The sequence below is a fragment of the Hemitrygon akajei genome, chromosome 4 (assembly GCF_048418815.1).
Source record: "Hemitrygon akajei chromosome 4, sHemAka1.3, whole genome shotgun sequence".
Taxonomy (NCBI): Eukaryota; Metazoa; Chordata; class Chondrichthyes; order Myliobatiformes; family Dasyatidae; genus Hemitrygon; species Hemitrygon akajei.
In genome coordinates, this window is record NC_133127.1 from 9,675,578 (window position 1) to 9,690,624 (window position 15,047).

Consider the following 15,047-nt stretch of genomic DNA (forward strand, 5'->3'; position numbering starts at 1 on the left):
TATCTTTTCTTTCAGTTAGTCCTGACGAAAGGTCTCAGCTTGAAACTTCGACCATACTTCTTCCCATAGATGCTGCCTGGCCTGCTGCGTTCCACAAGCATTTTGTGTGAATTATCCAACTTGATGCTTTTCAAAACCTCCAGCACATCCTCTTTCTTAATATCTACATACTCAAGCTTCTCAGTCTGCTGCAAGTCATCACTACAATCACCAAGATCCTTTTCCATAGTGAATACTGAAGTAAAATATTCATTAAGTACCTCTGCTATTTCCTCCGGTTCCATAGACACTTTCCCACTGTCACACTTGATTGGTCCTATTCTTTAATGTCTTATCCTCTTGCTCTTCACATACTTGTAAAATGCCTTGGGGTTTTCCTTAATCCTGCCCGCCAAGGCCTTCTCATGGCTCCTTCTTGCTCTCCTAATTTCCTTTTTAAACTCCTTCCTGTTATCCTTATAATCTTCTAGATCTCTAACATTACCTAGCTCTCTGAACCTTTTGTAAGCTTTTCTTCTTGACTAGATTTATTACAGCCTTTGTACTGCACAGTTCCTGTAACCTACCATAACTTCCATGTCTCATTGGAATGTACCTATACAGAACTCCACACAAATATCCCCTGAATATTTGCCACATTTCTCCGTACTTTTCCCTGAGAACACCTGTTTCCAATTTTACCCTCCAATTTCCTGCCTGATAGTCTCATAATTCCCCTTACTCCAATTAAACGCTTTTCTAACTTGTCTGTTCCTATCCCTCTCCAATGCTATTGTAGAGGAGATAGAATTATGATCACTATCTCCAAAATGCACTGCCACCGAGAGATCTGACACCTGACCAGGTTCATTTCCCAATACCAGATCAAGTACAGCCTCTCCTCTTGTAGACTTATCTACATATTGCATCAGGAAACCTTCCTGAACACACCTAACAAACTCCACCCCATCTAAACTGCTTGCTCTAGGGAGATGTTAATCTATATTTGGGAAAGTAAAATCTCCCATCACAACAACTCTGTTATTACACCTTTCCGGGATCTGTCTCCCTATCTGCTCCTCGATATCCCTGTTACTATTGGGTGGCCTATAAAAAAACACCCAGTAAAGTTATTGACCCCTTCCTGTTCCTAACCTCCACCCACAGAGTCTCCATAGACAATCCCTCCATGACGTCCACCTTTTCTGCAGCCGTGACACTATCTCTGATCAACAGTGCCACGCCCCTACCTCTCTTGCCTTCCTCCCTGTCCTTTCTGAAACATCTAAAACCCGGCACTTGAAGTAACTATTCCTGTCCCTGAGCCATCCAAGTCTCTGTATTGGCCACCACATCATATCTCCAAGTACTGATCCACACTCTCAGCTCATCTGCTTTGTTCACAACACTCCTTACGTTAAAATAGACACATCTCAAACCGTCAGTCTGAGCGCGTCCCTTCTCTATCACCTGCCTATCCTCCCTCACACACTGTCTCTATTTGTGAACTAACCACCTCTTCCCCAGTCTCTTCAGTTCAGTTCCCACCCCCCAACAATTCTAGTTTAAACTCTCCCCATTAGCCTTAGCGAACCTCCCCGCCAGGATATTGGTTCCCCTGGGATTCAAGGGCAACCTGTCCTTTTTGTACAGGTCACACCTGCCCCAAGAGAGGTCCCAATGATCAAGAAATTTGAATCCCTGCCCCCTGCTCCAATCCCTCAGCCACGCATTTATCCTCCACCTCACTCTATTCCTCTTCTCACTGCCACGTGGTACAGGCAGTAATCCCAAGATTACTACCTTGGCGGTCCTGCTTCTCAACTTCTTCCTAACTCCCTGTAGTCTTTTTTCAGGACCTCTTCCCTTTTCCTACCTATGTCGTTGGTACCAATATGTACCATGACCTCTGGCTGTTCTCCTTCCCACTGCAGGATATCTTGGACGCAATCTGAAACATCCTAGACCCTGGCACCTGGGATTTACCTTGTTCTACCTCTGAATCCATTTGGCCGATCAAGTCTGCTCTGTCATTCCATCATCTCAACCTCATTCTCCTGTCTTCTCCCCATAACCTTTGACGCCCTTGCTAATCAAGAACCTGTCAAGCTCCGCATTAAATATATCCAACAACTTGATCTCCACGGCCGTCTATAGCAATGATTCACCACCTTCTTGCTAAAGAAACTCCTCGCTTCTGTTCCGAAGGGATGCCCTTGTATTCTGAGACTTTGCCCTCTGGTTCTGGACTGGAAACATCCTCTCAACATCCACTCTATCCAGGCCTTTCAATATTAGGTAGGTCAAACATCAGCATCAAAGTAAAGTTATTACCCAAGTACATATATGTCACCATATACACCCTGAGATTCATTTCCTTGCGGGCATTCACAGGAAAATAAAAGAATACAATAGAATTTATGAAAATATCTATGCATAAACAAAGACTGACCAACGATCAATGTGCATGAGAAGACAAATCATGCAAATAATAAATAAATAAATAATATGGAGAACATGAGTTATAGAGATCTTGAGAGTGAGTGCACAGGATGTGAAATCAGTTCAGAGTTGTGATGAGTGAAGTTATCCATGCCCGTTCAGGAGACTGATGGCCCAGTGATTTTAGTAAGAACCCCCCTCACTTGTTTAAGCTCCAGCAAGCACAGGTCCAGAGCCATATCAGCCACTGACCTTTTCATTCCTGGGATCATTCTCATGAACCTCCTCTGGTCCCTCTCCAACACTTAGATTAGGGCCTCAACCCTGTTGACAATACAGCAAATGAGGTTCAGCCTCTTCCCCACTCCCTCAACCCCCTCCCTGCCCTCCTTGCAGAACCTGAGAGCACCCATAACTCCTTGTGCATGGAATTTGCAGGTAGCCCCAGGCCCAAGGTTGCCCCTTCTCTCTCTAGCCCTCCAGAGGCTTGTGTGGCCCAGATACAGTACCTCATCTCCCAGGTGCTCTGCTGCACTCCGGAGCTCCCTCGTTAATCCCTCCACCCCTCGGCTCCTCTGAGATGTTCCTTCAGGCCAGCTGGCATCATATCCCACTGTGGCTCAAAGTCAACTTGTTGCTTCTCTGATTACAATCTGGCACCTTTGAGTGCTCTATTATATAAAAGGTTCCTTAACCTCGCCAGTTACTTTTGTGATTACCCTGGCAATGGGCCAGAACTGGCTAAACTTTGCTTTAGGCAAAGAAGTAGTGCGTTCACTCAAGTTGAGTATGATGCTCACCAAAGAGGTTGTCTGTCGGTGTGCCCAAAGGTGACCATAGAGACGGTCCAGGATTCACATATCTAGGATGTTAGGGTTGATTCCCTTAATGGAGGATGCCTGTGTGGAGAGGCTGATGCATAGGCAGCCACTACCTGCTTCTTGACAGATCAAGGACAGGGTCCAGTGGTGTAGAATGCAAGACGACTGGAGGAGCCTCGCTGCTCCAGCTTTCCTTCATCTTCACTGCCATTGTCATGCCAGCTCTACCGTTGAGGTCTTGGTTGCACTGCTCTGTCTGGACCGTCCCCCTTGACCTTACTGCCTTGGGTGACCCTACCAGGAGCTAAGCTCCAGATGACATCACTCTCGGGATCTCAGGAGCTCACAACCCTCTCCAACACAACAAGGTGATGATACTCGGAGAATGTAGAGAAGAGCAATGTGTTCAACAGGCTAATGGAATCTAGCCTTTATTTGTGAATGGTTTGGAATTCACGGTGATAGGGATCAGCTAGAGTGGTACAAAGCCTTGCTAGATCTGCTGAGGTGAGTTCTCAGCCTTCTGTGTTCCAGTGCAAATCAACCCACCCTATCCAATCTCTCCTTGTAACTACAGCCCTCCAGTCCAGGCAACATCCTAGTGAATATCTTTTGCACTCCCTCCGATCCTGTCATGTTCTTTCTGCAGAGTGAGTCCGATCATGGCTGTCCTTGGAAAATTTTTCTACAGAAGTGGTTTGCCACTACCTTCTTCTGGGCGGTGTCTTTACGACACAGGTGACCCCAGCCATTGTCAATACCCTTCAGAGATTGTCTGCCTGGCATCAGTGGTCACATAACCAGGACTTATGATATGCACCGGTTGCTCATACGACCATCCACCACCTGCTCCCATGACCCTGATCGTGGGAGACTAGTGGAGGGAAGGAGTGCCACACGCCTCCTTTAGTGAAGACCTGACTCCACTCCGCCATTGAGGATGAGGCATAGGTGCGGAATTATGCCATTCAGCCTATTGTGTTCTCCCTCATTCCATTGTGGCTGATTTATTATCCCTCTTAACATACACAAGTGCTGGAGGAACTCAGCAGACCAGGTAGCATCTATCAAAAAGAGTAAACGGTTGACTGAAGAAGAGTCTTGGCACAAAACGATGACTGTTTATTTGTTTTGCAAGATGTTGCCTGGTCTGTTGAGTTCCTCCAGCATTTTATGTGTGGTGTGTGGTTCTTTGAAACATAGAAACATAGAAAATAGGTGCAGGTGTAGGCCATTTGGCCCTTCGAGCCTGCACCTCCATTCAGTATGATCATGGTTGATCATCCAATTCAGAACCCTGTACCTGCCACCGGCCACCGTTCAGATAATAATCTGTTTTCCTGTTCTTGCAACCAAAGTGGATAACCTCACATTTATCCACATTAAATTGCATCTGCCATGAATTTGCCCACTCACCTAACCTATCCAAGTCACCCTGCATCCTCCTCACAGCTAACACCGCTGCCCAGCTTCATGTCATAGGCAAACTTGAAGATGCTGCATTTAATTCCCTCATCTAAATCATTAATATATATTGTAAACAACTGGGGTCCCAGCACTGAGCCTTGCGATACCCCACTAGCCTGCCATTCTGAAAAGGTCCCGTTTACTCCCACTCTTTGCTTCCTGTCTGCCAACCAATTCTCTATCCACATCAATACCATACCCCCAATACCATGTGCTTTAAGTTTGCACACTAATCTCCTGTGTGGGACCTTGTCAAAAGCCTTTTGAAAATCTAAATATACCACATCCACTGGCTCTCCCCTATCCACTCTACTAGTTACATCTTCAAAAAATTCTATAAGATTCGTCAGACATGATTTTCCTTTCACAAATCCATGCTGACTTTGTTCGATGATTTCACCGCTTTCCAAATATGCTGTTATCACATCTTTGATAACCGACTCTAGCATTTTCCCCACCACCGATGTCAGACTAACCGGTCTATAATTCCCCGGTTTCTCTCTCCCTCCTTTTTTAAAAAGTGGGGTTACATTAGCCACCCTCCAATCCTCAGGAACTAATCCAGAATCTAAGGAGTTTTGAAAAATTATCACTAATGCATCCACTATTTCTTGGGCTACTTCCTTACGCACTCTGGGATGCAGACCATCTGGCCCTGGGGATTTATCTGCCTTTAATCCCTTCAATTGTCCTAACACCATTTCCCTACTAACATGTATTTCCCTCAGTTCCTCCATCTCACTGGACCCTCGGTCCCTTACTATTTCCGGAAGATTATTTATGTCCTCCTTAGTGAAGACAGAACCAAAGTAGTTTTTCAATTGGTCTGCCATGTCTTTGTTCCCTATGATCAATTCACCTGTTTCTGACTGTAAAGGACCTACATTTGTCTTGACCAATCTTTTTCTTTTCACGTATCTATAAAAGCTTTTACAATCAGTTTTTATGTTCCCTGCCAGCTTTCTCTCATAATCCTTTTTCCCTTTCCTAATTAAGCCCTTTGTCCTCCTCTGCTGGTCTCTGAATTTCTCCCAGTCCTCAGGTGTGCCACTTTTTTTTGAGTGGATTTCTAGCATCTGCAGATTTCTTCATGTTTGTGTATTAACCCTGTCAGCCCCGTTCTCCTGCCTCTTCCCATAACCTTTGACACCCTGACTAACCAAGAACTTATCAACCTACGCTTTAAATACACTCAGTGACTTGGCCTCCACAGCCTTCAAAGGTAATGATTTCCATAGAGTCACCACCCTCTGGCTAAAGAAATTCTTCCTCACCTTCTGTTCTAAATCGACATCCTTCTCTTCTGAGGCTGTGCAATCTGGTCCTAGACTCTCCTTCAATAGGAAGCATCCTCTCCACATCCACTGTATCTAGCTCTTTCAATACTCTATAGGTGTCAATAAGAATCCCCCTCCACCCCATTCTTCTAAACTCCAACAAGTTCAAGCCGAGAGCCATCAAATGTTCCTCATACCTCAACCATTTCATTCCTGGGATCATTCTTGTGAATCTCCTCTGCATCGTCTCTGATGCCAGCATGTTCTTTCTTAAATAAGGGACCCAAAGCTTCTCACAGTACTCCATTTGTGGTCTGACAATGCCTCAGACAGAGATGAGGAATTCTGTAGTGACAGAGCGATAGACTAGTGCAGCATAGAAACAGTCAGGCCTAGCTTGTCTATGCTGACCAAGATAACTATCAAACTGGGGTCATTTGCCCTCATTTGACCCATATCCCTGTAACCTTTTCCTATTATGTACTTATTCAGATATCTTTAGAATATTGTTATTGTACATAATCCAATTACTTCTGGCAGTTCAATTCACATTCGTACTACTCTCTGCATGGAGATTTCTCCCCAATAACTTCCTTGTTGACTGCCCATTATACCACTGGCATTTAGGGCCACAATGAAGATCCTCCATCTCTTGTGGGTTTCAGGACTTCCTTCATCATGCCAGTAGATCCATCTCGGTTTTCCCTACTGTCAGTCATGCAAGTCCTGGGTGGAGACTTGGGAAAACCGTCACACTCAAATGCAGAAGGATTCTTCATTGCCGTTTCCGTAACAGTTTTGTTTGACCAGTCAGGGTTGCCAGCCCTGAGCTGAACTCCCAAACCTGGACCAGTGGACCAGTCTTAGTCTGACCTCTACCCTTTGACCTGTTTGGCATGGATGACCCTACCAAGAGCCAAAACATAAAGCCCTGACTTCAATATATTTCTCCCGGAACTCTCATTGAGGCACATGGGCCTCAAAACCACGGCAAGGTTGTAGTCCTCTTGGGAAAGGTTTCTCCTCAAGTCCCAGTTAAATCTTTCACCTTTCATCCTTCATACTGGAATGAGGTGGTAGGGCTCAGGCCTGAGAGTGAAAGATGGATCAAAGATTAGTCGATTTAAGTGCCAACTCAGATTAAAAGATTAATGTGTCAAGGCCAAGGACAAAGGATGAAACAGTGTTCAGCTCAATACTACACAAAGCTTTACCCACCTCAGTGGCTAGCTCTGTGGCTGTGGTCTGCAGCCATTGGGTTCCTGGACCAGCTTCACTCAGCTCAGCACTGAACTGGCTCCATGGCTGTGGACTCACTTTCAGGGACTCTGCAATTAATGTTTTGTGTATTATTTGTTCATTTTTTATCGTTTGCACAATCTGTTCTTTTTCACACATTGGATATTTGACAGTCTTTGATGTATATGGTTTTTCGTGGATTCTATTGTGTTTCTTTGTTTTGTGTCTGCCTGTAAGAAAATGAATCTCAAGCTTGTCAATGGTTTACTTACTTTGAATTTTGAAGAGATTCTGCATATGCTGGAAATCCAGAGCAACACATACAAAATGCAGGAGAAACTTAACAGGTCAGGCAGCATCTATGGAGAGGAATAAACAGTTGATGTCTTGGGCTGAGACATTTCATTAAGACTCATGAAGTATCTCCACAGATGTTGCCTGACCTTTTCGATATTTCAGCAATTCTCTGGGTGGGAAAGCCAAGGGACTGGAGAAGAAGGAATCTGATAGGAGAGGAGAGTGGACCATAGGAGAAAGGGAAGGAGAGGACCCGTGGGAGGCGATAGGCAGGGGAGAAGTATTAAAAGGTCAGAGTGGGGAATAGAGGAAGAGGTGGGGGGAATTTGTTTACCGGGAGGAGAAATCGATACGTATGCCATTAGATCAGAGGCTACCCAAATGGAATATAAGGTGCTACTCCTCCACCCTGATGGTGGCTTCATCTTAGCACAAGAGGAGACCATGGACCGACACATCAAAACTCTTCTATTTTTGCACTATTTACTTATTTTTAAAATATTTCTTCTTGTAAAATACTGTCAAAGGGAGTTATGCAAAGAACAGCAGCTGCGGGGTATCTGAAATGGCTTCACCGATCACCTTCCATTTAGTCTCTTTCCCCTCTCCCCACCTTTCTATTCTTCCCCCTTCCTTCTTAGTCTGAAGAAGAATCTCAGCCCGAAGTGTGAGACTATTTATCCACAGATGCTGCCTGACCTGCTGAGTTCCTCCATCAGTTTGTGTGTGTTTCTCTGGATCTCCAGCATCTACAGCCTTTCTCATGTTTATAAAATAGTGTTCACAGGTTCAATGTCCATTCAGAAATATGACGGTGGAGAGGAAGAAGCTGTTTCTAAAATATTGAGTGTGTGTCTTCAAACTCCTGTACCTCCTCCCTGATGGTAGCAATGAGAAGCGGATATGTCTTGGATGGTGAAGGTCTTTAATGATGGATGCCGTGCTCTTGAAGATGTTCTCGATGGTGGGGAGGTTACTGCTCTTGATGGAGCTGGCTGAGTTTACAACCCTCTGCAGCTTTTTCTGACCCTGTGCAGTGGTGTCCCCACACCAGATGGTGGTGCCACCAGTCAGAATGCTCTCCATGGCACATCTGTAGAAATTTGCTAGAGTCTTTGGTGACCTACCGTTGGTATTATTCAGACCTTTCGGCCCCTCTGTCCATGCTGTTCATTGTATATATCAACACGAATCATATTTAGCCTCAGTCCAGCCAACTCTCTGTCTTATGTGGTGTGTTTGCTTTGTTCCTTGCTCTCTAGGGTAAGGTCCAGCTGTGGGTGGACATCTTCCCAAAATCACTCGGAACCCCGGGACCCCCGTTCAACATAAATCCTCGCAAAGCCAAGAGGTGAGACTCTTTCTCCTTTACCTTACTAGGGTAGTACAGCATAATGCTTTACAGTGCCAGTGGACACGATGGTGGTGAAATTCCTGTCGCTGTCTGTATTGAGATTTTACTTTCTCCCTGTGACCATGTGCTCCGGTTTCTGCCCATTTTCAGAGACGTGCTGGTCAGGGTTAGTAAGTTGTGGGCATGCAATGTCAACGCTGGAAGCATGGTGACACTTGCAGGCTGCCCCCAGCACGTCCTCAGACTGTGCTAATTGTTGAAGCAAATGCCCCACTTCACTGAACATTTCAATGTACATGTGACAAATAACGCTACTCTGATCTCATTCAATCTGCCAAAGGTGTTGATCAGACACAGGGCCTGTTCCTCAGAATCAGGGCCAGCAGGCATATCTGTAAAGGGATCCAGAGCAAAGCGGGTAGTCCAGGCAGATCTGATAGATAGGCACTCCCTATGTCTAACATGCTCCAGTGCCGGGCTGCCTGCATTGTGTGGTTTTCTCCACAATCAGTCCTACCACTCCAGCACATTGTTATGAGTGAAATGTTCCTGCAAGTGTTTCCACAAAATATTATCTGTTGGGTTAGAGCACATAACTCAAATTAGCTCGAGCTGCATGTGTGTGATGGGACAGTGTGGAGGGAGTTTCACTGTGTGTCTGACCCTGGGAGTATGTGATGGGACAGTGTGGAGGGAGTTTCACTCTGTGTCTGACCCCGGGAGTGTGTGATGGGACAGTGTGGAGGGAGATTCACTCTGTGTCTGACCCCGGGAGTGTGTGATGGGACAGTGTGGAGGGAGATTCACTCTGTGTCTGACCCCGGGAGTGTGTGATGGGACAGTGTGGAGGGAGATTCACTCTGTGTCTGACCCCGGGAGTGTGTGATGGGACAGTGTGGAGGGAGTTTCATTCTGTGTCTGACCCTGGGAGTGTGTGATGGGACAGTGTGGAGGGAGATTCACTCTGGTCTGACCCCGGGAGTGTGTGATGGTTAAGTTCCTTTCAAAGGAGAAAATTTCAAAAGTTGAGTTAAGTATTGGGTAGGTCATGACAGCTGAGATCGGCCCTGTGGTTTGTTCATCCTGCAGCATGTGGGAAATCAGGGATACTTCCAGTGTCCCTGACGAATATGTGTGCAGGAAGTGTGTCCAACTGCAGCTTCTGGCAGACCGCATTGAGCGTCTGGAGCTGCGATTGGATTCATACTGGAGCATCCGCAATGCTGAGAAAGTCGTGAATAGCACGTTCAGTGAGTTGGCCACACCGCAGGTAAAGGCTACACAGGCAGAAAGGGAAGGGGTGGCCACTAGACAGCGTAGCAGTAGGCAGGTAGTGCAGGAGTCCCCTGAGGTCATCTCCCTCCTAAACAGATATACTGTTTTGGATACTGTTGGGGGAGATGTCTCATCAGGGGAAGGCAGCAGCAGCCGAGTTCATTGCACCATGGGTGGCTCTGCGGCACAGGAGGGAAGGAAAAGGAGTGGGAGAGCTATAGTGATAGGGGATTTGATTGTAAGGGGAATAGATAGGCGTTTCTGCGGCTGCAAATGAGACTCCAGGATGGTATGTTGCCTCCCTGGTGCAAGGGTCAAGGATGTCTCTGAGCGGCTGCAGGACATTCTGGAATGGGAGGGTGAACAGCCAGTGGTTGTGGTGCACATAGGTACAAACGATATAGGTAAAAAACGGGATGAGGTCCTACAAGGTGAATTTAGGGAGTTAGGAGATAAACTAAAATGTAGGACCACAAAGGTAATAATCTCTGGATTACTACCAGTGCCACGTGCCAGTCAGAGTAGAAATAGGAGGATATTTCAGATGAATACGTGGCTTGAAAAATGGTGCAAGGGGGAGGGATTCAAATTTCTGGGGCATTGGAGCCAGTTTTGGGGGAGGTGGGACCGGTATAAACAGGACGGTCTGCACGTGGGCTGGACTGGAACCAATGTCCTAGGGGGAGCGTTTGCTACTGCTGTTCAGGAGGCTTTAAACTAATGTGGCAGGGGGATGGGAACAAGTGCAGAGAGACAGAGGGGTGTAAAATGAGAGTAGAAGCAAAAAGTAGTAAGGTGAAAAGTAAAAGTACAGGCAAATCCAGGGCAAAAAGCAAAAAGAGCCACTTTTCAACATAATTGTATAAGGGCTAAGAGTGTTGTAAAAACAAGCCTGAAGGCTTTGTGTGTCAATGCGAGGAGCATTCGTAACAAGGTGGATGAATTGAATGTGCAGATAGTTATTAATGAATATGATATAGTTGGGATCACAGAGACATGGCTCCAGGGTGACCAAGGATGGGAGCTCAACATCCAGGGATATTCAATATTCAGGAGGGATAGACAGGAAAGAAAAGGAGGTGGGGTAGCATAGCTGGTTAGAGAGGAGATTAACGCAATATAAAGGAAGGACATTAGCCTGGAGGATGTGGAATCGATATGGGTAGAGCTGCATAACACTAAGGGGCAGAAAATGCTGGTGGGTGTTGTGTACAGGCCACCTAACAGTAGTAGTGGGGTTGGGGATGGCATTAAACAGGAAATTAGAAATGCGTGCAATAAAGGAACAGCAGTTATAATTGGTGACTTCAATCTACATATAAATTGGGTGAACCAAATTGGTAAGGGTGCTGAGGAAGAGGATTTCTTGGAATGTATGCGGGATGGTTTTCTGAACCAACATGTCGAGGAACCAACTAGAGAGCAGGCCATTCTAGATTGGGTATTGAGCAATGAGGAAGGGTTCGTTAGCAATCTTGTCATGCGAGGCCCCTTGGGTAAGAGTGACCATAATATGCTGGAATTCTTCATTAAGATGGAGAGTGACATAGTTAATTCAAAAACAAAGGTTTGGAACTTAAAGAAGGGTAACTTTGAAGGTATGAGATGTGAATTAGCTAAGATAGACTGGCAAATGATACTTAAAGGGTTGACGGTGGATATGCAATGGCAAGCATTTAAAGATCGCATGGATGAACTACAACAATTGTTCATCCCAGTTTGGCAAAAGAATAAACCAGGGAAGGTAGTGCACCCGTGGCTGACAAGGGAAATTAGGGATAGTATCAAGTCCAAAGAAGAAACATATAAATTAGCAAAAAAAAGTGGCACACCCGAGGACTGGGAGAAATTCAGAGACCAGCAGAGGAGGACAAAGGGCTTAATTAGGAAAGGGAAAAAAGATTATGAGAGAAAGCTGGCAGGGAACATAAAAACTGATTGTAAAAGCTTTTATAGATACGTGAAAAGAAAAAGATTGGTCAAGACAAATGTAGGTCCTTTACAGTCAGAAACAGGTGAATTGATCATAGGGAACAAAAACATGGCAGACCAATTGAATAACTACTTTGGTTCTGTCTTCACTAAGGAGGACATAAATAATAGACAATAGACAATAGGTGCAGAAGTAGACCATTCGGCCCTTCGAGCCTGCACCGCCATTTTGAGATCATGGCTGATCAACTACTATCAATACCCGGTTCCTGCCTTGTCCCCATATCCCTTGATTCCCCCATCCATAAGATACCTATCTAGCTCCTTCTTGAAAGCATCCAGAGAATTGGCCTCCACTGCTTTCCGAGGCAATGCATTCCAGACCCCCACAACTCTCTGGGAGAAGAAGTTTTTCCTTAACTCTGTCCTAAATGACCTACCCCTTATTCTCAAACCATGCCCTTTGGTACTGGACTCTCCCAGCATCTGGAACATATTTCTTGCTTCTATCTTGTCCAATCCCTTAATAATCTTATATGTTGCAATCAGATCCCCTCTCAATCTCCTTAATTCCAGTGTGTACAAGCCCAGTCTCTCTAACCTCTCTGCGTAAGACAGTCCTGACATCCCAGGAATTAACCTTGTGAATCTACGCTACACTTCCTCTATAGCCAGGATGTCCTTCCTTTTGCCTGGAGACCAAAACTGTACACAATACTCCAGGTGTGGTCTCACCAGGGCCCTGTACAAATGCAAGAGGATTTCCTTGCTCTTGTACTCAATTCCCTTTGTAATAAAGGCCAACATTCCATTAGCCTTCTTCACTGCCTGCTGCACTTGCTCATTCACCTTCAGTGACTGATGAACAAGGACTCCTAGATCTCTTTGTATTTCTCCCTTACCTAACTTTACACCATTTGGATAATAATTTGCCTTCCTGTTCTTACTCCCAAAGTGGATAACCTCACACTTATTCACATTAAACGTCATCTGCCAAGTATCTGCCCACTCACCCAGCCTATCCAAGTCACCCTGAATTCTCCTAACATCCTCATCACATGTCACACTGCCACCCAGCTTAGTATCATCAGCAAACTTGCTGATGTTATTCTCAATGCCTTCATCTAAATTGTTGACGTAAATTGTAAACAGCTGTGGTCCCAATACCGAGCCCTGTGGCACCCCACTAGTCACCACCTGCCATTCCAAGAAACACCCATTCACCGCTACCCTTTGCTTTCTATCTGCCAACCAGTTTTCTATCCATGTCAATGTCTTCCCCCCAATGCCCTGAGCTTTGATTTTACCCACCAATCTCCTATGTGGGACCTTATCAAATGCCTTCTGAAAATCGAGGTACACTACATCCACTGGATCTCCCTTTACTAACTTCCTGGTTACATCCTCGAAAAACTCCAATAGATTAGTCAAGCATGATTTACCCTTGGTAAATCCATGCTGGCTCAGCCCAATCCTATCACTGCTATCTAGATATGCCACTATTTCATTTTTAATAATGGACTCTAGCATCTTCCCCACTACTGATGTTAGGCTGACAGGTTGATAGTTCTCTGTTTTCTCCCTCCCTCCTTTCTTAAAAAGTGGAATAACATTAGCCATTCTCCAATCTTCAGGAACTGATCCTGAATCTAAGGAACATTGGAAAATGATTACCAATGTATCTGCAATTTCCAGGGCCACCTCCTTTAGTACCCTAGGATGCAGACCATCTGGACCTGGGGATTTATCAGCCTTCAGTCCCATCAGTCTACTCATCACCATTTCCTTCCGAATGTCAATCTGTTTCATTTCCTCTGTTACCCTATGTCCTTGGCCCATCCATACATCTGGGAGATTGCTTGCGTCTTCCTTAGTGAAGACAGATCTAAAGTACTTATTAAATTCTTCTGCCATTTCTCTGTTTCCCATAACAATTTCACCCAATTCATTCTTCAAGGGCCCAACATTGTTCTTGACTATCTTCTTTCTCTTCACATACCTAAAAAGGCTTTTGCTATCCTCCTTTATATTCCTGGCTAGCTTGCGTTCGTACCTCATTTTTTCTCCCCGTAATACCTTTTTAGTTAAGTTCTGTTGTTCCTTAAAAACTTCCCAATCATCTGTCCTCCCACTCACCTTAGCTCTGTCATATTTCCTTTTTTTAAATGCTATGCAATCTCTGACTTCCTTTGTCAACCACTGAGGCCCCTTTCCCCCCTTTGAATCCTTCCTTCTCGGGGGATGAACTGATTTTGCACCTTGTGCATTATTCCCAAGAATACCTGCCATTGCTGTTCCACGGTCTTTTCTGCTAGGATATCCGTCCAGTCAACTTTGGCCAGCTCCTCCCTCATGGCTCCATAGTCTCCTTTGTTCAACTGCAACACTGACACCTCCGATCTGCCCTTATCCTTCTCAAATTGCAGATAAAAGCTTATCATATTATGATCACTACCTCCTAATGGCTCCTTTACTTCGAGATCGCTTATCAAATCCTGTTCATTACAAAACACTAAATCCAGAATAGCCTTGTCCCTGGTCGGCTCTCGTACAAGCTGTTCCAAGAATGCATCCCGTGGGCACTCTACAAACTCCCTATCCTGTGGTCCAGCACCAACCTGATTCTCCCAGTTCACCTGCATGTTGAAATCCCCCATAACTACTGCGACATTACCTTTGCCACATGCCAATGTTAACTCCCTATTCAACTTGCACCCAATATCCATGCTACTGTTTGGTGGCCTATAGACATCACCCATTAGGGTCCTTTTGCCCTTACTGTTCCTCAGTTCTATCCACACGGACTCTACTTTTCCTGATCCTATGTCCCCCCTTGCAAAGGACTGAATCTCATTCCTCACCAACAGGGCCACCCCACCCCCTCTGCCCACATTTCTGTCCCTACGATAGCACGTATACCCTTGTACATTCATTTCCCAGGTCTGATCCCCCTGCAGCCGTGTC

General features: G+C 45.4%; 1 protein-coding gene across 1 annotated transcript in view; it reads left to right on the forward strand.

The window, feature by feature from the left end:
• The window catches only part of LOC140726118 (dysferlin-like), a 388,334-nt gene that overhangs the window by 336,347 nt on the left and 36,940 nt on the right, over positions 1–15,047 (forward strand). Inside the window, 1 exon segment of the mRNA XM_073042070.1 lies at positions 8,785–8,873. Coding sequence (XP_072898171.1) covers positions 8,785–8,873 — 89 coding nt within the window.